This window comes from Lolium rigidum, chromosome 6, assembly GCF_022539505.1.
Source record: "Lolium rigidum isolate FL_2022 chromosome 6, APGP_CSIRO_Lrig_0.1, whole genome shotgun sequence".
In the NCBI taxonomy this organism is placed as follows: Eukaryota; Viridiplantae; Streptophyta; class Magnoliopsida; order Poales; family Poaceae; genus Lolium; species Lolium rigidum.
Genome location: NC_061513.1, coordinates 71,498,649 through 71,523,423, shown reverse-complemented (window position 1 = coordinate 71,523,423; position 24,775 = coordinate 71,498,649). Strand labels below are relative to the sequence as shown.

The following is a 24,775-nucleotide window of genomic DNA, read 5'->3' as shown; positions in this document are numbered from 1 at the left end:
ATTCGTCCCCTTTGCCAATGCGTAATGAGCCGATAACAACGCATCGGTCCTTCGACACTCATCCTTCCATTCTTCAACTCTTTAGCGAGCGTTCATCGTTTTGTGAAGAAGGTTGCAACGAGGATCAGCCGATGATACTTCAATCGGTCCTTCAATAGAGCAATCTACCAGGCCTGTTGCCCCCCGAGTCTCAGCCAATGTAAAACAGAGACGAGGATACGCGAATGAACTGCATAGACCTGGGCCTGATCGTGTGTGGGGAAGTTCCTTATGCAGCGTCGGCCGACTTGAACACAAATCGGCTTCTCTGAGCGGAAAGCCTTCAAGGTGAGCTGCCCCCCGAGCTCTTACTCGAGGCGAGAATGCCGGAGAGAATGTGCCACAGCCGATCCTCTTTCTTCCTCCGACAGCCGATAATCTTTCGTTTCAGCTGCACTAGCCCCACAGATTGGAAATCCTGGATCTGGTGAAGGTTTGATAATCCTCGCACCACTAGAGTCGATGGCTACGCATCGGCTGTTTCTTGATTCTGAAGTCGATGTCTGCTGCATCGGCTGTGCTCGAAAATTTTCGAATTTTCACTTTTTATTTTTACGGCCGACCTGTGCATCGGCCCCCATATTTCAATACCCGTCAACAAAAGATGAGATGCTTCGTTGCATATCCTCATATTTTCATATACCTGGGTGCCCCCCGAGCCGATTCTCGTCAAGAAAATTGATGGTATCGGCTCCGTTGGATAACATGTTGAACCCGAGCAGTAAAGGTAGGTGAGGATAATTTTGGCCGATTGCTGGAATCGGCCTCCACGTTGCTTGCTCGTTGAAGGTTTTGTAAGTTCCCTTCGTAAATTTTTGGGGCCGATCACAAGGATCAGCCTCTCCCGGTTTGCTCATTGGTTTGATCTTGCTACTTGGTCAGCCGGATGAAACCAACCCAACCTCCGACTTGACGCGCTTGCCGTCGTCCACCTTGAGTGCTCCGTAGAGTCGTGGAGCGCTAAGCTCCGTCGGCAAGACGAGTACCATGTTTGTGCCAGCCCGATGTCTCATCATCGGCTTTCCTCCGTTTGGGGCGCCACTCCATTTTCCGTGGACGACCCTCTTCATCCAGGGTTCGCTGAACCTTTGCAGCCGCATCAGGCCGTGCCTTCCTTAGCGTATGCAGGTACAACCTTCGGCTTCCTCCAGGCCGCGCAATCGCTGAACCCCGCGCTTTTGGGAACGGCTGAGTCCGTCGTGGCACCACCTTGGCCGGTGGTACCTGTCTTCTTCCACTTCTCCCTCGTCTTCTCGAATCCTCAAGATCTGCCCAACGAGGTGACTCAGCGCGTTTGCTTTGTGACGGGAGAGGCCCTAGGCGCTCGAACACGGACACGTTGGCTGCCTCCTTCTTTTCTGATTGCATTCTCGGGCAATTGCCGATTGTGGGCAATCGGCTCATTCCCGAATCCCAGCAGTAGTACCGAAGAAGGGGCAGTCCCAATGCCCGGCGTTGTCGTCTTGCTCCCTTGATGCTTCCGTGGCATAGCGCTCGTGCTCCTCCTCATCGCGATCCCGCCGACGATATCTTCCGGCTTCTCTAGCCGAACGATCTCCTCTATCATCGTAATCGGACCGTCGGCGTTGGTCATACCGACTCACATATTTGTTGAGGAGGTGATCGTAGAGGGGTCGCCGATATCTTATATTCTTCACCTCTCCCTCTCGTGACATAGCGCTTGCCATCATGACGGAGCCGATCGCATGGAGCGGCCTCCTCTCGTATCCTTGCTATGAGAGCAGCCTGCCCTCATCTCCATCTTTGCCGGAGTGGTTTCCAGTGTCCTACCATGTTGATGCCGAACGAGGGACCTAGCCGGCAACCTTCGTGGTAGGTGATTTCCACCATGTTAACGGCGGGGAAGGGTTGGGTGTCGACCTTCATGGCGTACCGGTTGAAAATTAGCCGCCCCTTCTCTATCGCCGCTTGGATGTGCCGACGCCACACCCGGCAGTCGTTGGTGGCATGGGAAAGCGAGTTGTGGAACTTGCAATACGGCTTTCCGTTTAGCTCTTTCGCCGTGGGGAATTTGAGACCTTCAGTGAATCGTCAACCGTTTCTCCTTGAGCAGGAGGTCGAAGATTTGTTCAGTCTTGGTTATGTCAAAATCAAATCCCCCGGGCGGCCCCGGTGGCTTTACCCATTTGCAGGCCACGGGGTTCCCCCGAGTCCACTCAGCCACTGCTATCTCTTGGCCTCCCGCGGGCACTTCATCCTCTTCCGTATCGACCATAACTACTGCACGCTTGAACTTGTCTTGGTACAGGTCGGGGTGGCGCTGTTCATATGCTGACAGTTTCTGAACCATGTGCGCCAGCGAGGGATAATCTGCTTGGGAGGCCATGTCCTTGAGCTGTGTTGCAAGGCCTGCTACCGCCAACTCGATCGCTTCCTTTTCGCTTATACGAACCGAATAACATCGGTTCCTAAGATTCCCGAAGCGCTGAATGTATTCTCGTCACCGTTTCCCGCGCTTCGACGTAGTTGTGCTAGATCGGCAATGCCGTACTCGGAAGCTTCGAATGGTATTGCATATGGAATTGTTCTTCCAATTGCTTCCAAGACTGGATGGAGTTTGTCGGCGCAGAGGTGTACCATCCAAAAGCCGATCCCGTGAGGGACCGTGAAAAGAGCCTCACGCGTAGCCGATCCGACACCGAAGCCGGTCCTAGTTGAGCCAAATATCGGCCGACGTGCTCGATGGAGCCGGAGCCATCCGATCCACCGAATTTGGAGAAGTCGTGGAGCCGATATTTAGGTGGCAGCGGGATCATCTCGTAATCGTCGGGGTACGGCTTGGAATAGCCGATCGCCCTTCTTTTCGGCATCATGCCGAACTGGTCTCTCGGCATGGTACCGATCCGATCCGCCGTGCTGGCCGTAGGAGTTGCACTCCGAAGATTCGCCGGGGTGGCGTACTTGGCCTGCCATGTTTGCTTTTCCAGCTCCGAGCCGCCTGCAGGAGCTGGGCTCGGGAGTTTCGTCGGTGTGGCGTATTTAGTTAGCCACGTCTCGCTCTGTTGCCGACGTTCCTCCCGTCTTCGCCGGAGTCCCCGATGTTGTGGCCTGGTTTGTGAGTGCCCAGTCACCACAATCCGGCACATACATGCACGCGTATCCATGAGGGATCTCCTTAGGCGCCTCCATTAAGAACCGGTAGTCACCGGGGTCGCCACCACCTCGTAGACGAGGAATGCCGGTGTAGTCGGCACTTCAGCGGTGCTGCCAACGCAAACGGCAGCGGTGGACGGGACCGGAATGGCAACTCTCCTTGATGAGTCCCGAGAGCTGGTCCCGACGGCGAGTACCGGTGGCTCATGATCTCTCGGATCACGCGCAGAGCGACACGCTCCAAGCACGTTGACCAAGTTCTCGCAGTGGCGGTGTAGCGAGTGAGCCACCGTGTAGTTGATCTCCTCGCCGCAGCACCCTCGGTGCGTTCCTCCGACGGGGCAGAGAGGTCTATCCCATCGAGTGCACCTTCCGGTGAGAACCCCTTCCATCCGATGCCACCGGAACGGGTTCTCTCGAAAAGAGCCGATGAGGTCGGCTTCGAGGGTAGCCTTGATCTCGTTGTATTGCTTCTTGAGGTCGTCGAGCAGATCCTCGTAGGTGACCGGCGTGCCGTCCGCCATCTCGGATGTAGATGGCGATGTGGTTGATGTAGACGATTGTCCCACCGGCGTGCCGAATGTGTTGACCGCCAAAACCCACCGGCGGGCAGCGGCCTTGTCAACACCGTAGAGCCGGGGGAGCCTAGAGCTGCGGCCGGGCCGAGACCCCTCCGAGCGACGGCCCGCAATGCTCTTCTGGTCACACGCGGCGTTGCGAAGTGCAGGGCGTGCCACCCGACCTATACCCGGTCGGGAAGGTGATGAGGGTGCCTCGCTTAGTTTCCCGCAGGGCATACATGTAAACGTTAAATACGAGCCTCGATCGGCTCTCGAGTTATCCCGTGAATCGGCTCAAAGAGCCGATCCACCCATGATCCGTACGGGGTGCACGAATACTTGGTGGTCCTGCTTGATCAAGATGAAGCTAATGAGATCTACGACGATTTAGGGTTTTCACCGCATAACCGGATCATCCTACTCCAGGTTGGGCCTTGCGGCCACGCACGGTGCTCGTAAGCCGATCCTAAACAAGGCCAAAAAACCAACATGAAGTTGATCCTAGGAACATCCCGTTTAGGACTTGCGAACGCCACCCTACGTGCCACCGGATCCTCCCCCCATTGTAAGGCCAAACTATTGCGGATATTAAACTAATCCTTGTAGAACAAGGAGCAATCGTAACGGATCAGATCTACTAAATAATGATCAAGCGGGTGCCGCCCCACACCCGAGATAGGCGTGAGGGCGGCTAGATATGCAAGGGTTGCACTACGTAAGCATGCTTAAACGAAGAACAATGCTAACCCTAACACATCTAATGATAACTACGTTGCTCGCCATCAAAAGCGCTTCAAGTACGAGCAACGCATGAACAACGTGGCTTGTGCTGCCTAGATCGCAAGATGCGATCTAGGCAGCATGTCGCTTACCCGATAGAAACCCTCGAGACGAAGGAGTTGGCGATGCGCCGAGATTGGTTTGTTTTTGGGGTTGAACGTGAGTTGTTGTTTATTCCATAAACCCTAGGTACATATTTATAGTCCAGGGGACTTTCTAATGAGGGCGTGCACTAAACCGTGCACGAGTAAGATTCTATCTCTTACCTAAAATAATAAACTACTAAATAAAGATACACGGGCAATTCAGCCCAAAACCCTTTGTGCCAGGCCGCCTTAGGATTCTTCCATATGTAATCTTCCGAGCCCGGCCCACCTCCGGATTTGTCTAAAATCCGGTGATAACACACTCCAAGAACAATATCCAACCCTATACAATATTGTACAACACAAAAGTGAACAATCACTAAGGTGTTGGAGACTTCACCACGAAAGTGTCGTTCATAAGTGATCTAGTTGGTCCTAGGGCTGCATCATGGAATGCTTTGTCATGCAGCATCTAGATTCAATCCAGCTTAACACAAGAGGCCGATGAATTTTGATGGAGCCTACATGAGAGTGGTAGATTCTCGATGGATTCCATGTATAGAGGATTAATCCAGCAAGAGCTGCCAGCTGATAATAATTAAAAGATTTGGAAAATGAAGATCCTATGAAAGACCAAGGTTTTTTGCATGGTACCTTCATAGAAGAGTAATCCTAACCAAAGAAACCTTGCGAAACACAATCGGCATGGAAATACAAAGTGTGTATTCTTTAATCATGATGAGACAATCAAACACTTGTTATTCCAGTGTAAATTCGCTCATATCCCCCATGTAGTGTTGCTAATATGTTTTTGGCAATTGGCTTAATGGGGCGGATCATAGGTTTAAAATACTTATTAGGATGGGAACGCTTGTCATTATTTGGTCGCTATGGCTATTTAGAAATGCCAAAAAGTTTAATGATAAAAGTTCTTCTCTAATGCAGGTTATCGACCCGTGCACATCTTTGCTCCGTTCATGGTCGTATATACAACACGTGGAGAACCGCGACATGTTTATGGACGTGTTTACATGGTTAGAAAACCCTAGGTACATATTTATAGTCCAGCGGACTTTCTAATGTAGGCATGCACTAAACCGTGCACGACTAAGATTCTATCTCTAAACTAAAATAGATCTAATATGTTACAGATACACGGGCAATTAAGCCCAACAGGCCGATTCATATAATTCTCCACGTATATTTCCTTAAGCCCATCTTGACTGCGGCCCACCTCTGACTCGGTCAAATCTTGGTGATAACACGCGCACCCGATAATTTCAAGAATCGTCGACATCATCTACGCTACACATGATCTACGACATGGACCTCGCCTTGTATTTTCTTCGACTTCGGAGATGGTTATGCTTGGAGTTTCTACGCAAGTCTTCGACTTCCCTATAAACTCGGGGCTACCGACATGGGCATACCCTTTGGATACCCATTATTAGTATACTCGGCTCGGCCCAATATGGAGAAGACCAAATATGGAGAAGGTCCAACAAGGCAACCCGAAGAAGTAGTCGACTAGGACTCTTGTAAAACCCTAGGCTGGTTGCATATATAAAGCTAGCCGGGGCACCGAAATAAGGAGGAGAACGGATAGACAACGGATAGACAACGAGATAGACAACATAGCTCCGCCTACGGCGACACCCCGTAAACACATCTATGATCATATACTTGGATCGCTAGCAGACACGTAGGGATCCTCCACCGAGGGGACCCGAAGCTGGGTACGTCGTGTGCCTAATCTCGTCCCCGGAATCTCCATCGTCGCTCTCCCGAAACCCTAGTCTACAATACGTAGGCATTGCCGAGGTGATCCCTCGTCAACAAGAGCTTGTGATGATGGTACAGGTTCCTTGGAAGCAAGCATATATATCATACATCCTCAGGAAAGAAATACCCGATGATCCAGTTGAGGCAAGGCGAGTAATTCGACGCTCTAAAGCTTTCACGGTGATCAAAGGAGAATTGTACAAGCGAAGTATTTCAGGCGTCCTGCAAAGGTGTGTCACACCCGAAGAGGGAAGAATAATTCGAAGGATGTACACGAAGGAATATGCGGCCACCACGCGAGTAGTCGAGCCATTGCAGCCAAGGTTTTTCGGGCAGGATTCTACTTGGTTGACAGACAATCGAGGACGCCAAAGAAATAGTAAGGACTTGCGATGCGTGTCAAAGGTTTGCCGCAAAACCTCATTCTCCAGACAGCGGAACTAACACCAGTACCATTGTCGTGGCCCTTTGCACAATGGGGACTCGATATGGTGGGCAAGTTACACAAATCATGGCCAGGAGGAAAGGAATACATGCTAGTAGCTGTCGACAAATTTACAAAGTGGATAGAAGCGAAGCCGATAAATTCACCAGACGGAGCATCCGCAGTAAAATTCATAAAAGGCCTCGTCTTCAGATTTGGAGTGCCCCACAGCATCGTCACGGACAATGGCAGTAACTTCACATCCCACGAATTCAAAGATTATTGCGAAGAAGTGGGTATCAAGTTGCACTTTGCGTCAGTTGCACATCCTCAAACCAATGGGCAAGTCGAGAAAGCCAATGGCATCATCTGCAATGGCATCAAGAAACGCTTGTTAGGACCACTGGAAAAAGCTCGACATACCCGGCCAGAAGAACTACCAAGTGTGTTGTGGAGCATCCGAACAACACCAAATACAGCGACACAGGAGACCCCGTTTTTCCTGGTCCATGGAGCAGAGGCAGTACTACCAATAGAAATAGAGCACGACTCCCCCAGAGTCACAGAGTATAATGAAGAAACTTCCGGGATAGCATTGGAAGACGACGTAGACGCACTCGACGAAGCTCGAGACGAAGTATTATCAAGGGTAACCAAATACCAACGGGACTTGAAGAATTACCACGGTCGACGTTTGCGGCCAAGATCTTTTCAGGTGGGAGACCTAGTTCTTCGGCTCACGCAAAAAAGTCATGAAAAACTCGAGTCACCATGGCTTGGCCCTTACATTGTCACGGAAGTAATCGGAGGAGGAGCATACAGGATAAAGGACAAGAAGACAAGGGTGGAGGAGCAAAACCCCTGGAACGTGGCGCAACTCAGGCGGTTCTACGCCTAGAGCTAAAACATAGTCCTTGTAAAACTTCAATGTACTGAAACGCCCGCGAGTTTTCAGACGCACTCTTTTCCTTTTTCGGGGCACCGAGTGGGGCCGGGAAAGGTTTTTAATGAGGCGGGCTCGTGGTGCTGCAATATAATAAAGATAGTGTCAATATAACTTCTCTTTATCGACATGCTCAAAATCCCCAACCCGACGAATTTCAATATAGTTCCTCGAAAAAATAAAAGCCTTGCCTTGGTATTAAAATACCTCGTGAGTCAATAAAAATACAAAATAGTACTCAACAAAGAAGCTCGGGGGCTGATATTCGCCAAAACTACATATTGAATAAATGCCTTGGTTCAAAACCTCGCATTATACAAATACGAGTGAATAGCCACCGAAAACACTCTGGGGCTAGACAAATATAGAAATATGATGTTTGCTTCACAATATAATCACAATCATGATTTACAAGGAAGAATTATCTACCAAAGGAAAATAATTAGTCATGATTCAATATATCATCAAGGGTAATCTCTGTTTTCTTCGGGAGCAGCGCCAAGAAAATCAGCATAATGACCATCTGCAAAAAAGTCGGCATCCATCCGAAGAAGGTCTTCAATCATTTCTTCAGCTATAGGCGAAACCTTCGTGTTAATACGATCGACACCAACTCTTCGGCGCCGTACCTTCTCGTGAACTTTCGCAACAACTTGGGTCAGGTCAAGCTTTGAGTGGCAGATCTGAAGCATGATAAGGGCAAATCTGGCGCCAGCTACCAGTTGAGCTTTGACAAAGTCATGGATCCTGTGGGCATCCTTAAATTTCTCCATTAACTCGGGAAGAGTTTTTGGTTGAACGTTCGAGGAAACATGGAGTTATAAACCATAGACGGGGTCTTGGTACGGAAGTCAAGGAAGTCGTGAGTTTGAGAGGCGCGATCCCGAAATCGACAATCTGGCGGGTCCTCTGCGGGGTAGCCCAAAACGAGAGAACCATGATCAAGGGAAAGGTTAACAAGGAGGTTTGTCCTAGTATTTACCCTCTCCTCTTCGGCAACAGCATCAGTAAAGGAACCTATCAAAACAAAGGAGCAGAAAACTTTAAGAGACGTAGCATGAAGACGGAAGATATTGAGGATGAAACAAGCATACCCGACATATCCGCACTGGCTTCATTCATTAACTCGAGCATGAAATTTTCTCGAGTAGTCGCCTTTTCAGCCTCGGAAGCGGCAATTTCCCTAGCAGCCACGGCCTCGCGAGCTTGCCGAAGTGCAATTTTTCGGCTTCAGATGACTTACGAGACTTTTCCATCATCACAAGTGTTTGCTTATTCGCATACTGAAGTTGCTGCCGAAGTTCATCCAATTCTTGCGGCAAGGAATCTTCGACAGGTGTAGTATCAGCAAGAGCTCTCCTTGAGCGAGAAGAAGGTGAAATATTGGAAGGAGCGGAAGATGGAGTATAGTTATCAAATACCAACTGAAATTTAATAAGACAAGACAATATCAATCAACAAGCAAAGATAGAGTTTTCATTAATCTTTCGGGATAGTTACAAAGACCTTACGAATGGAGCTAAAGAAGTACGTATCGCCAAATAACTACTTTGGCGACAAGAGCAAAAGAAACGAGAGAAAGAAAAAACAAGGAGGCATGCAACTAGACCTCCGGCCTCGATGAGCTAGGAGTCGAAGCTGGCTTGATCCCGAGATATGCCAAGATTTTCTTCGTGTTGGTCTTGGCTGCCTTAATCAGCGACCTCCATCTCGATTGCTCTATTTGATCGGTGTCGCCAACTTTTATCCAATCAACGATCTGTTGGCTGTCGGCAACTGTGGAACAACAGTGTTTTCGACAACAATCTTCATGTTTTCCTGACGCATCTTCGGTCCAAGGTCTTCGATGAATTGAAGCTCTTGGCAAGGGCAAGGAAAGTCGGGGGCTCCTCTTTCTTCGGGAAGAAGTAGGGGAACAGCGTCGACAATCCCGCACTAGCATTTGCCACGCCTTCACGAATTTCGGACCCATGAAGCTCCAGATAAGAAAGTGCGTCAAGGAGAGGATCATTGACGGGATTCTCCAGATCAAAACCTTGGTTAGTTTGGGCTGCCAAAGGAAACAAAACATTAATCAAAAAACAAGAAACGAGAAGTCCACTAAAAAATAGAAGGGATCGATAATATTACTTTCGGTACGTCGACTTTGTGATTTCGGACGCTTGAGGATCCCCGCTCACGAGCAGCTTGTGCAGCTTTATGCTCGTTTAAGGCAGATTCAGCATCCTCAAGTCTTTTCTGCAGTTCCTCGACACTAGCAGCTTTTGCTCTGGCTTCATCAGCCTCGGCTTTAGCTTCGCTAGCAACAAGTTCGGCTTTCTTGCGAGCCGCCTCACTTTGATCCAATTTTTGAGCAAGTGCGTCGGCACGTTTATTGGCCTCTGCAAGTTTCTCTGTCGACATAAAAAAAAGGAGGAAAGATCAAAAAATTGCGACAAACAACAGGAGCAAAAAGTCAGAAAGAACGGCAAGTATAAAGGTTGTTACCTTCGGTTCTATCGGCATACTCACGGTACCCAATGAATTGGGATCCGATGCGGATAAGATCTTTGATCATGGGCTGTCAAAGAAGAACAAAGCAAGAGAAACATCGGCATGAAAAAAGAGTGAAGGCATGAAAAAGCAAAATAGAGGAAATATAGATATCGACAAACTTACATCATCCAAGAGCGAGGTCGAAGAGCTGCCCAATTGAGGGGCAGGCTCGATGATCGTTTCAACCCTTGTCCTTTTTGGTGAAGAAGCAAGGGGGCTTGAAGGAGGAGTGGTGGTGACGACGTTTTGTTGAGGAGGCGAAGATTCTTCTCCTTCAACTACCGTCTCCGATACAAGCAAAGTGTGTGACGTGCTCGTCCGAGGAGCCACGTCACGAGTTGGTACTTCTTCCTCGTCATCACTGCGATTGAGGATCAATAGCATAAAAAGCAAGACAAGATAAAAAACTTCGACTACAGAAATAAGGGGAAATCAAGGTGACTTACGAGCTGACGAGGGATGCGAGATATGGATCATAAGTTGCCTTCTGCTGTGAAGGATCAACTTCTTCGGCTTTGGAAGTGCCGGAATCTTCGGCGTTACTCCTCTTCCTTTTCCTTTTTGGAGAAACAGCGGGAGGAGGAGATTGGACCGACGTAGTGTCCTCGGAAGATCCCGCGGACTTTCGAGAATCCACGGGATCATTCACAAAAGACGGAGCTTCTTGATTGTCATCAGTGACAATGCCCCTTTCTTCGACTTCTCCGTCCTCAGGAAGAGGAGGAAGGGAAGCCATAGTAGGATGGTTCTGCAGGAAAATAGCGACAAAAGAAAAATTAGAGAGATATCAATACAATGAGATGCAGGGAAAGTTCGGAACAAGATAAAAATTCGAGAAGACAAAATACCTCGGGGAGAGGATTGGCGGAGCTGTATGGTTCCACGCGGCAAGAGGAGGGAATAGGATCCTTCTTGTTCAGCGAGGAAATTCTTCGAATCAGCTTCTCCAAGTCCTTCACAGAAAGATCATTGCAGAGCCTATTGGCGTCATTTTCACCAGCATACGTCCAAAGGGGATTTTTGCGAGCCTGAAGAGGCTGCACTCTAATCCTAAGAAAGTAGGCAGTGATTTGAACACCAGACAGTTCTTTGCCTCGAGTATTTTGAAGCTGATGAATACGAGACATAAGTGCTTCCGTCGCCTTTTTCTCTTCTTCGGAAGCTTCAGCATCCCAGGAGCGGCGGCGTTCAATTTTGGCACTTCCGTCGAAAGGGATTATGTTGTGTTCCACAGAATTGGCACTTTCTTCGTGTATGTAGAGCCACCTTTTGCGCCATCCTTGGACAGAATCAGGAAATTTGACGTCGAAGTAATCAACGTCAGTTCGGACACAGATAACAACGCCGCCTATGTTATAGGTGGCGTTGTGGGAGCCATTGCGGCGGAGGCGAGAAAATGCGTTTCCACGAGCCCGATTAGGAGGGATTCCAAGGAAGCATTCGCACAGCGTGATAAAAATGGAAATATGGAGGATGGAATTGGGGGTCAGCTGGTGCAGTTGAATCCCATAAACAAAAAGAATGCCGCGGGGGAAATCGTGAATTGGGGCAGAAAGGCCGCGGATGAGGTGATCAACGAAACTAACCCGGTACTCCATTGGAGGGTTTGGGTAGCTTTCTTCGCTTGTAAAGCGGATGGCATCCTCTTTCTTCATCAGGCCAAGCCTCTTCAGCATGTTGACGTCTTGGTTGGAGATTTTAGATCTCTCCCACTCAAGATCTTCAGCGGCCATCTTGGACTCTGGAGTACTGTGGCGAGTGAGTCGCGTGCGCGGTGGCATCAACGGCACTGGAAAAGCAACGTTCGTGCGTGCGGAAGATCAAAGAGAGTTGGGCGCGGGGAAGTTTTTGCAAAGAGGAACAGATGTGCGGCGCAAGCGAAGGAGTGAACCGAGGTTGAAGAAAGGTTTATATAGGGATCGGGCGAAGCAATGCACCGTTGGATGAAGAAATCGTGTGGTGAAAAAAGATCTTGTAGATAAAAGGATAAAAAGGTATTTTTACTGAGATGGAATAGAACAGGCGTTACCGTACGTGCGCCAGGAAAAGCGGAGGACGTGTGTCCCCCACTTGCACGACGTGTCAACGTGGTGGAAATAATGGACCCACAAGGCAGAAAAATCCCGACTATTAATAGAGATGAATTGAATTTGACTAAGGGAAGCGTGCCGACAAGAAAAATAAAAGAAGATTGGCGACAGGAGAAGTTATTTGAATACTTCGGGAGCCTTTGGTCAAATACAAGTTTTTGCCCAAATGCTCGGGGGCTACTTCGATAAAAGTAAAATTTCGAGTATGGCAATATAGAAATTGTGGGAGCCTACAACCAAGCACAGGTTCTTGGCTGTAGCCTCGGGGGCTACTCCCATCGGGAGCGCTGTTCGCGTGCCCGATGAAATTAAAAAAGAAAAAAGATAGAAAAGCAAGAGAGTATATTTCGAGTTATAATTAACTCTACATATACTCCCATCGGGAGAGCAATATAAGTCATATTTGACTCGATAAAATGTGCCATTCCAACAGCCGGAAAAGCACTCGACAATATATTCTCAGAATGCCAAAGTTGCGATCAATTTCTGAATGCCGCAAATTTGCGAAGGTAAGACCCCAGATCCGTTCTGTTGGGCGTGGCATCGCCGAAGACTGCGCTCTGCTACTTTTATCCGTATCAACGGATACGAAGAAAAATCCTAACGGACGCGTTAGGTACTCGATAAATTTGACTGGGACTCGACGGAATGGTAAGACCTTAAGCGGCACCTGTCGAAGTTTGCACCGATATCCCGAGATCATGTCCGGGGACGTGATCTTGAAGTAGGTTTTTGCGGATTGCCACTAGAGCAGTTAACTAGTACCCGATCCGTCGGATGAACTAGCCCCAATTACCATTATCCCTGTACAATATAGAATTTTATATGAAGAAATATAAAAAAGTTAAAGCTCTCGAATAAAAATAAACAAGTGGAGATTTTCCCCGACTCTACGATTCAAGCAAAATCTCGGGGGCTACTCGACATAGGCATCCCAAATGGGCCTGCCGAAGATAGTACCCGGGGTTTACTGAAGGCCCACTACCCGAAGAATAAGAAGATTCGGGAGCCCAAGATATATTAAGGAAAGTTAGAGTTGTAATAGGAAGTGCTATTTGTAGTTTGGCGGGATGAGTTAGAAACCGTCCCGGACTCTGTAACTTGTACAAAACGAAACTCTCGGCTCCGCCTCCTATATAAAGGGGGAGTCGAGGGACGAAGAGATCATCGAATCATTGTCTACAAACCCTAGTTTTCATAATCGTCGAGTACTTTTCGGCTGAAACCTTCGAGATCTACTTGCCCTCTACTTCTAACTAAACCCTAGCCTACAATCCATAGGCATTGACAAGTTAATACCTTGACAGAGGGAGAGTGAGTTGACACAAAATTCCTAAAGTATGGAAATGTGGCAGGGTGGGCCATGCATGGGATGTCCCGTGCATAAGGGCATCTCCAGCCCGCTGGAGCCAACCGCAGACGCAAACGGACACACGACCATTTCCGCGTCCGTCGTCGTCGTCCTCGATGTCCCTGGTGTCGTCGTCGACGCCGCTCAAGTCGGCAAGCATGATCCTTGTGTCTTCTGCACGCAATTTGGCCTCGGCGTCTGCCTTTTTGGCCTCGATGTCCAGCCTTTGGACATCGAGGACCTCCTTGGCGAGGTTCGGTAGATGGCAGCTGCGGCCTCTTTTTCCAGACGCCTCTTGTCGTCCCTAGCAGCCATGGCGGCACGGTTGTCGGCCATTATCTTCTCCATGCTCTGCGTGAACGCAATGGCCTGCGCCTCCCGGACAAGATCGGCCTTGGTAGCCTTATGGCCTCGTCGATGTCCTCCGCATCTTGCGTTGGTGGCCAGTCATCATGCGCGCCTGTCCCGGCCCGATCATCGCGAACGAAGCCGCCGCCGTAGATAATTTCCTGGATGTCTGAATCATGGCGGTCCTTCCAATAGTCCTACGAACGACCGGACATCGGACGCATGATACACGTCGGTCGCACACATTGACGGAGCTCACGTACCGGGTCGTCCATCGTCGGGCAGGGCGGCGCCATTTCGTCGAACAGGATGCGGGGCTGCGGCATGCTCTCCTCCGGCACCTGGCGCGTCTTCTGTGTCGCGCCCGGGCAGGATTCACCGCTTCTAGGCGTCCGGTTGAGGTCGGGAACCGCCGCCCCGGTCAACTTCACCGGCGGCAGGCCAGAGGCGAACCGCGACGCCGCGTGGCCCTACAAGGGAGCGGGAGTTTCAGGGCGCAGCTGGGAACTTACCGAGCTGACCGAAGAGGCCGGAGGAGCGACGCCGGCGATCCCCTCTCTCTTGACGATCATGTAGCCCTCCGCTAAGGTCGGATGGAGGGCTACTTGCGCGACGCCGGCTTTGATCCGCATCCGCCGAGCCCGCTGGTTGGCGGCCGCGGCAGTCTTGATCTTCTGGTTCTTGCGCCGCCCGCGACGCTTCGCGGCCTCCACGATTTTCTCCTCAGCGGAGAGCACCTTCTTTGCCGCCTTCGACTCTGCCTCCCGGCCGCCGCCGGTGGTGGCCCGCTTTGCTTCCGCCGGAGCTGCAGTCTCCATTCCGGCTATGGTCGTGGCTATGGGGGAGTGTGGGGCGGCGGCGGGTGTGAGGGTTTGCTCCGCATCCATGGAGGTAGCTACGGCGGCGAGGACGTCCATCGCTTCTGGACTGCTCGCGCCGGTCTAGTTTCCAATTTCGCGCGGGGGAATGGCCAGTGGCGGGAATAATATCGCCCTCCAGCCACTGACGCGCGGGTCCTACGTCTTTTTCAGCGGACACTCGGCGCGACCGCCGAGCGTCCGCGGGGCCAGGTTTGCGTCTCCGCGGACGGCCCGGTCACTTTGCGTCGCCCCGCTGGAACAGGCCCCAGACGTATTTTTGGTCACGGCGGACGAAAACGGTCGCTCAGCGACCGTTTGCGTCGCGCCGCTGGAGATGCCCTAATCGCTGCTCTCATCCCAACATGGATTTCTTTGATCCAAATGGTTCTTTGGCAAACTTTTAACTGTAGGACAACTTTTGAACTCATATAGCTCTTTGTAGTCACGTCATGTTGGATGGATTGTTTGAGTCACTAGACTTAGCTCATGTTTAGCCTAGGATAGGCGAAAATAGCTAAGACACGACTGTTTGTTTGACTACATCCAAGATGGCTGAACTCAACGATGACAGACCACTCGAAAATAAATCTCGAACCGTCTAAGCCAAGAAGAAAACAGCAAGGGCACACCGTCTTAGATGGCCAGACTCAACGAAAACTGGCCAAACCAACCGACATATTGCGTACTTTAGTTAAGCCATCAAAACATGGCGCGGCATGATTAGGAGGGGCAATAAAAAAAATTAAAGCTTTTTTAAAAGAACACAAATGGTTAAAAGTCTTTATACCAAAGAAGTCCCTACCATAGTACCATGCCATATTCTTCCCAGGCCCTACCCCCTCAACTACGCTCCAATCCGACCAGCGACGGCAGGTCATTGCAAAGCACCCAACACCAGGTCGTCATCCCGTGACGCATCAATGGATTCGCACGCGCCGGTGTCTCTTCCTTCCCTGCCCAACACTCCAAGCCCCAGCTGCTGCTGCCTAGCTCCTGACCGGCTAGGGAAAGCATCCGATCGAGCGAGCGGCACGCCGGGCTCCCGTGACCAACTGCAGCCGGCCTGGGTACGTCGTACCTGACGGTGGACGGTTAGGAGGCCACATCACGCGCTGCTGCTCCGCGGCACGGGCGCGTGCACTGCAGCCAGGCGTGCGTATGCCGACTCCACAGGTGGCGTTCGTCGTTCCCAGCTATGCACGCACGCCAAGCTGGTGGTGCCAGCTGATGTGCCCGACAGGTTGGAATATCGTCACGCGGCCAAACGTCGGCTGGGCTGTGTCCTGCCCAGACTGGTAGCTTGTCACGATGGTGTTCTCCAAGCTCTGACCGGATGTATCATCACCCTGCAGCCTTCTCCAAGCTACTGCACGTCCCCCTTGTCTCACCATCTTTGCCGCTGTGGTGTTGGATTGCGACGTCCCTTTCACCGGAGGGCAAAACGAACCTGTGCCTGGTGTACACATAAGAACATATTTCCACTAAATTTGGCGAGGAAAAGGAATCACAACTATGATCCAACCCGGGCGGAGATCAGCATTTTCACTAACCTCTAGCACAAAAATGCAACCCTTCATCATATAATCATCATACATTCAAATGAGAAGCTACCAGATATGTAAAAGAAGAAAGCATATAAAAACGAAGCAAAATCTCCATTTCTAGTTCTCTATGCAGGGTTCCACATAAACGACACACATGTCATCAAGGTTTTAACATCCAGACAAGGTTCAGACTCTGTTGTATACGACGCTCCCAGATCAGGAGTTCAGAACAGCATCGCCCCCCCTCATGGCTAGGGCACAAGTTTAAACCACTTTTCACTTTCTGTCTCTATAGTTTCAACAACACAAGTTCCAGCCCCAAGGGAACATGTCATCCTAAGCATCTTTTTATCGTCATCATTATTGTTGCCTTCTCTCTGAAGGGGGAGACCTCTCCCTTGGATAGCTGACTGGAGCAGACTCCTCAATGCTACCGCTGCCGCTTGCTTCCGCTTGGTTAGCTCCTTGCTCCTCCACATTGCTAGCTTTGCTCGCTACGTCAGATGCAGCTTCACTTGGGAGAAGAGCCTGAGACCTGCTTTCTTCTTCAGCTGCGCTGCGGCTAGCAAATGCACCCACGCTGTCCATCAGGCTAGCGGCTATAGCCGCGTTCAGGTCAGCTTCTTCCTGCTGTGCTGCAAACAGCTCCATTTCGCTCATGCCTTCTGATTGACCGCGAAGAGGAGACACCACTTGCTGCCGAGTGGGCGTTTGCACCTGGTTACAAGAGGCTGTAATCCTCTGGGCATCGTCAGGAGTCAGCCACTGCCCGAAACCATTGGAGCCTTCTGTTGACATTGGGCACTCTTTAGGGAAATTGCCTCTGACCGCAAAGATGCTCCAGCCTGACCCCTTCAGGGTGTCAATGTAAGCTGAGAGGTAAAACTTTGACAGATGCTCCGGAGCAGGGTACAGACTGTTGAAGTTATACCACTCTCCATTCACCTTCCTAATGCAGAACCAGTGGTCCTGGAGGTGGCAAATGAAAGCAATTTCTAGCTCCGGGTCAAATAGGGATGACCCAGCTGCTGGGGAGTCAAGGGGGACAACTTGGAGGTCCCAGACTTCCAGTGCCTTCTGCAGCACCTGTTGATTAAATTATTCAGGTCAGAAATATCAACATGGGAGTGCAATTGCAGCAAGTAATAATAGATTTAAAATCCACATTACATACGACTCTGGTGCTAGAAAACCTAATTTCCTTACTACTCCAAGCATCAAAACCACTTCATCTTAGATCTAACTTGTTATAAAGCTAAACTATAGTCAATGAAGTACATAAGCCGTACACATGGGAATACATATTTCACCATGTAATATTTTTCCTAAATAGGCGCCCATACGGGAAGTCTAAATTCAACACAAAGGTAGAGGAGGACTAGTACACAAGGGAAAACTTATTCAGATGAAACATGATCACAAAGCCATAGAGAAAAATCAATATGAAGAAATAGAAAACCTAATGCTAGTTCAATACGATATACTTATGGAAACAAAGATGTAAATAATTCACAAAAAAAAGATGTAAATCTATCGACTGTAGATGGCATAATGGTATATGAGGTTCTTAAGATTCAATCAGTACACCACAAATGCAAGATAACATGTAACTTAGGCCTATCGTAGACAATAACAAAGAAATTGATCACTAGAATGGGAACCAAATATCCATGTAGGATGAACTAATGCATAATGGTAAATCTTTAAAAAAGGGTATATACTTCTTGCAAAAATTTAACTGTGCCAACCACTGAGAATGCAAGTCCCACATGTATGCAAGTGAAAAAAAAACTGTGCAAAATCAAACAATGTCCATGAATTGTTCAGCGTTTTGTGCTATTCTTTCATTCCTTCATAGAAAGACAGAATATTCGTCAAAGATAAATATTATGTCAGCCAGATGAGGAAACAAAAGGATTTAAAACTTAACGCGGTTAACATAGTCGTACATTTTCAAACCATAACAACTTCAATGAAATGGATGGAGGATAAATAAGAGCTGATAAAAAACAGGATCATGTTGAGTCACTAAATCCTTAGTGCTGTATAATGTAAAAAAAAAAATGTTCCTTCAATAAAACAAGTGGTAAAAACAACCCTTAGAAATTCGTATGATAAGTTTTTCCTTTCAGAATTGATTCTACACAAGTTACATTTAGAAAACCTTAATGTTACCTCAAGCTTGCTCATTATTTTTCTCGTACCAACTCAATTTTCCATGGAGAAAATCATTAGACTAACAGTTAAAGAACTGGTCATCGAAGGTCAAACCATTTACCAACTTCAATACTGACCAACACACTTGATTTAAGGACTCTTTACGGATAAAGTGAAACCTAGACAGCTATAAGCTTGAATTTCTTAACGTAAGCAATTCAGTACACGACAGAACTCAAATAGCAAGGAGTACGGAAAGTACATAAATGAGGACAAGTGTAATCATAGCAGAATTAATAACTAGAAATCTGCTTGAGTTTATTCTCTTTTTTTTGCAAATTTGCTTGAGTTTATTCTTAACATAAGAAATTCAGTACACGACAAAATTCAAGTAATAAAAATGGCTAAAAGCGGGCGTACGGAAAGTACATAAATGCGGAAAGTGCAATCACAGCAGATAACTAGAAATCTGCTTAAGCTTATTCTGAACGTAAGCAATTCGTTACACGACAAAATCTAAGATAACAAAAACGACTAAAAGCATGGTGTATGGAAAGTACATAAATGCAGAAAGTGCAATCACGGCAGAATCAGTATAACTACAAAACAATAATTGCATGCAGACACATGCATTTACATATGCCAAGTACGTAAGTACAAACCATTACGAAATCTCTTGCCATCGCTAATAGAAATACCTAAGAAACAACTATAGAAAGCCTTCTCTAGCAATGCTGAAAAGAGCAAGCCTATAGGCTATAGGAGATATCTTGCTCACAAATAGATGATACTCCAAGCCATAAAAGGGATATTATGCAAATGCATATGGTTAGGATGGCTATATGTTTGGGCTTCGCTAAGGATGGTATGGGTTCGCTTACGTTCATGGACAAAGGTTCCAACTATAGTGCATCTACCATCTATGTGTGCAAGCTTTCAAAAAAAACCTCATTGATCCTTTTCCTAGAATTCTAACTGGTATTACATATGAATTAATACCTCTTCACCATGGCTAGGATCAGGCCTGTCAAGATTTCCCATCAACAAGAAGAATACACATTTTAGATTCAAAACTATATGATGCCCACTTTTCTGTACTCAAAAAACATGTTTAATTTGCAAAACCTTAATGTTGCCTCAAGCTTTCTCATATATATTTTTTCTTGAGAAAATCATCAGACAAAGAGCTACAGAACTGATCATCGTAAGGTCAAACCATTTACCAACTTCAATACTAGCCCTCTTTATTGGTAAGGTAAAATCTAGACAGCTATAAGCTTGAAGTTCCCAGCGTAAACAATTCAGTACAAGACAGAGTTCAAATAACAAGGCATATTTATAGTAAATAAATGTAGACAAAGTGTAGCCAGCACAGAATTAATAACTTGAAATCTGCTTGAATTTATTCTTAAAGTAAGCAACACGACAAAAATCAAATAACAGAAACGACTAAAAGCGGGCGTACGGAAAGTGCAAAAGTGCGGAAAAGTACAATCGCAGCAGAATCAATAAAACTACAAATTAATAATTGCATGCAAACACATGCATTTACGTACGCCAGGTATGTAACACCACAGAAGTACAAACCGTTACGAGACCTCTTGCCATCGCTAATACAAATACCTAAAAAAGAACTATATGCAGCCTTGTCTAGTAATGCTAGAAGGATTAGCAAGGCTACAGGAAATATCTTGCTCACAAAGGGTGCTCCAAGCCTAAGATCTGCACGCAACTTCACCAAGTTGCCAATCTGTGCCAAAAAGAGAATCATGAAAATGAGAATGGCTAAAATGGCTATGAATCCATATGGTGTATTGTTGGGGCTTCCGTGAGGATGATATGGCTTCGCTTAAGTTCATGGACAAAGGGTTCCAACTATAGTGCATCTATGTGTGCAAGCTTGCAGTAGAAACTCAGGGATCCTTTTCCTAGAATTCAAAAACTAGTATTACATATGAATAAACATCTCTTCACAATGGATAGGATCGTGCATATGAAAACGCCTGATGAAAAAGAAAATACACGTTCCTGATTCGAAACTATAGGTTGCCCCCTTTTCCAGACTCAAAGCAACCTTCCACATCAGGCAGGCGTCTATCTCCAACGAAATATCTTGCTGACAAATACAGGGTACTCCAAGCCTAACATCTGCACATAACTGGCCAAGTAGCCGATCTGTGCCATAAAAGGGATATCATGCAAATGCCAATGGCTAGGATGTCTATATGTTTGGGCTTGGCTAAGGATTCCAACTACAGCGCATCTACCATCTATGTGTGCAAGCTATCAAAAAAAAATCGCTAAACCTTTCCTAGAATTCTTACTGGTATTACATATGAATAAATAGCTCTTCACCATGGCTAGGATGAACCATGTCAAGATTTCCGATCAAAAAGAAGAATACACATTTTAAATTCAAAACTATATGCTGCCCCTTTTGCTATCAGGTATCTATCTCCAATGATATACTACTATGGGTTTTTGCTATCAGAAATGATCCTAGACAAGTTTAATTTGCAAAACCTTAGTGCTGCCTCAAGCTTGCTCATATGTACTTTACAATTCAATTTTCCACATAGAAAATCATCAGACAAAGAGCTAAAAAACTGATCATCGTAAGGTTTACCAACTTCATACTAGGCAACACACAGAGACCGGAAGCTCCTTATGGGTAAGGTGAAACCTAGACAGCTATAAGCTTGAAGTTCCTAGCGTAAACAATTCAGTACACGACAGAGCTCAAATAACAAGGCATACGTACAGTATATAAATGTAGACAAAGTGTATCAGCACAGAATTAATAACTAAAAATCTTCTTGAATTTATTCTTAACGTAAGCAACACGACAAAACTCAAATAACAGAAACGACTAAAAGGGCGAGTGCATAAATGCGGAAAAGCGCAATCGCAGCAGAATCAATAAAACTAGGAATTAATAATTGCATGCAGAGACATGCATTTACGTACGCCAGGTACGTAAGTAACACACAGAAGTGCAAACTGTTACGAGACCTCTTGCCACCGCTAGTAGAAATACCTAAAAATCAACTATAGGCAGCCTTCTCTACTAATGCTAGAAGGATAGCAAGGCTACAGGAAACATCTTGCTCACAAAAAAACAGGGTGCTCCAAGCCTAAGATCTGCACGCAACTTCACCAAGTTGCCGATCCGTGCCATAAAGGGAATCATGAAAATGCCAATGGCTAAAATGGCTATGCATCCATATGGTGCCCTAAGTATTGTTGGGGCTTCCGTGAGCTCACGGACAAAGGTTCCAACTGTAGTGCATCTATGTATATGTGTGCAAGTTTGCAGCATAAACTCAAGGATCCTTTCCCTAGAATTCAAAAACTAGTACAACATCTGAATAAACATCTCTTCACAATGGATAGGATGATGCATATGAAGACACCCCATGAAAAGAAAATACACATTCCAGATTCAAAAGTATAGGTTGCCCCTTTTTCCAGACTCAAAGCAACCTTCCACACATCAGGCAGGCGTCTATCTCCAACGAAATATCTTGCTCACAAATACACAGGGTACTCCAAGCCTAGCATCTGCACATAACTTGGCCAAGTAGCCGATCTGTGCCATGAAGGGGATATCATGCAAATGCCAGTGGCCGGGATGGCTATATGTTTGGGCTTGGCTAAGGATTCCATCCAACTATAGCGCATCTACCATCTATGTGTGCAAGCTTTCAAAACAAAACAAAAATCACTGATCCTTTTCCTAGAATTCTAACTGATATTACATATATGAATAAATAGCTCTTCACCCTGGCTACGAGCCTAGTATGAACCATGTCGAGATTTCTGATCAAAAATAAGAATACACATTTCAGATTCAAAACTATATGCTGCCCCCTTTTCAGACTCAAAGCAACGCTCCACATCAGGCAGGCATCTGAAAAACATGAGGCAGGCGTCCATCTCCAACGGAATCCCTAAGTAGGAGTGTGGAGCCATCTGGGGCCTGGGCAGGTAATCTAACCTAGTAGTATGAGAAACGGGCGCGGAGTGAGGGGGGGCCGGGAAATCTACGTACCTGGATGCTGAAGTCTCCGCCGAGGGAGACGTTGTGGGAGCCCTCGCCCTCGGCGAGGAAGTCCCCCGCGGCGGTGGCGGCGGCGGCGGCCGCCTCGACGCCGTGGAGCATGACCTGGCGCTCGCGGCGGTCGAGGTCGGCGGCGAGCGCGGCGAGGTCGAACTCGGAGAAGAAGGGCCCCTGCAGGGCGGTGTTGACGCAGTGCACGGCGCAGAGCTTGCCCTCCTGCACCTCGTGGTACAGCAGGCCGCCGTTGCTCGCCGCGTCCATCCCTGTCTCCGGCGATTCCTCCGCTCGTCTCTCCTTCCGACAGATTCGAGCGACTCGAAGAGAAAGGGAAACCGAACCGGAGCGATGGGGGAAAGGGGCGGAGAGAGAGCGAGTTTTGAGTGGCGATGCAGATTGATTTCCGCCGTGGACAGACGCACACACAAAAAGGCCGACGACAAGGCTGCAGCCCGGCTAGGCTACCACGTGGATTTTCTCCCAAAGTTTTGTTGCGTCACGCGGCTCTCGGTTTCGGTCTACAGCACCACCGTAGCTGTACTGCTCTGCTGTATGTTTGTTTCAGCGAAATTAATACAGTACCCCAAAACAAGCGAAATTAATACAGTACCCCAAAACAAGCGAAATTAATACGTTTTGATCTCAAAAAGATCGTATTCATAACTGAAGGACTCCCCGAGTAAAATGGTGCTTTCTTCTTCACCTGTCCAAAAAAAAAACCGTGCTGCCCTGCTCCTTCAAGTTGTTTTGTCGGGCCTGGCCCATGTATTCTTCTCTAAACTTTGTAGCTACATGTTTGTTCATTCTCTAAACAATGAACTTTGTAAATTAAGGAAATCTTTGTATGGTCTCAAACAAGCGCCCAAACAATGACATGAGAAATTTGAAAGAACTTTAACATATATGGGCTTTGTTGCTAATGAAGCAGACGAATGTGTTTACTATCGTCATGGTGGGGGTGACAGAGTTGTCCTATGTTTGCATCTGGATGACATACTAATTTTTGGGACAAGCCTCAAAGTAATTAAGGGGGTAAAAACCTTTTTTATCCTAGTGTTTCGAGATGAAAGATCTCGGAGAAGCTGATGTTATATTAAACATCAAGCTGTTGAGAGATGGGAATAATGGGATTACATGTGCAATCTCATTATGTTGAGAAGGTGTTGAGCAGATTTTGCTATGTTGGTTGCAAATCTTCTTCCACACCTTATGATCCTAGTGTCTTGCTTCGAAAGAATGAAAGGGTAACTAGAGAATAATTGAGATGTTCTCAAATCATTGATTCACTTATGTATTTAGCTTGCGCTACGAGGTTTGATATCTCGTTTATTGTGTGCAAACTTAGCCGTTTGTGGTCAACCCGGGAGATGATCATATAAAACAAACAAACAATAGGGTTTTGGGGATGGAGTAGCACAGCTCAACTCGGCTGGCCTCCTCAATCTATTTATATCAACATGTCTTGCGTTACAAGTACAGAGATAAGAACAACCGTAACAACCTAACAAACTAGTTAGGATTCTAGCTTATCTAGCTACAAACTACGTTACAAGTTATGTTACGTTTAATAGATCATTGGCATGCTCTTGAGAGAGTGATGTGCTATCTAAACAGGAACCATGAGCTACGGAATTCATTATACGGGTATCCAAGAGGACTTAAAGGGTATAGTGATTCCAATTGAATTTGAGATGCTGATGAGATGAAGGCCACAAGTGGATATGTTTTCACTCTTGGTGGTGGCGCTATTTCCTGGAAGTCTTGCAAGCAGACCATCTTAACGAGGTCAACTATGGAAGCAGAACTCACATCATTAGATATAACTATTGCCGAAGTGGAATGGCTTCGTGAGCTCTTGACTAACTTGCCTATGGTTGAAAAACTAATACCGGTTATCCTCATGAACTGTGATAAGCAAACTGTGATTGTCAAAGTGAATAGTTCTAAGGACAATATGAAAAGTTCCAAACATGTCAAGAGGAGATTGAAGTCTCACAGAAAACTGAAAGACTCTAGAGTGATAGCATTGGATTATGTCCAAACAGCTAAGAATCTGGCAGATCCTTTCATAGAAGGACTATCAAGAAACATGATAGACCTTGCAT

The 24,775-nt window shown here is 47.3% G+C and overlaps 1 protein-coding gene across 1 annotated transcript; it reads right to left on the bottom strand.

Moving 5' to 3' along the window:
• Positions 1-16,550: 16,550 nt before the first annotated feature.
• LOC124667890 (putative ataxin-3 homolog) lies at positions 16,551-23,005 on the bottom strand. Its single transcript, XM_047205123.1, has 2 exons — positions 22,665-23,005; positions 16,551-17,542 (listed from the first exon to the last, which is right to left on the bottom strand). The coding sequence occupies exons 1-2, from the start codon at positions 22,932-22,934 to the stop codon at positions 16,817-16,819; spliced, it is 996 nt and encodes a 331-aa protein (XP_047061079.1). The 5' UTR covers positions 22,935-23,005; the 3' UTR covers positions 16,551-16,816.
• Positions 23,006-24,775: the final 1,770 nt, after the last annotated feature.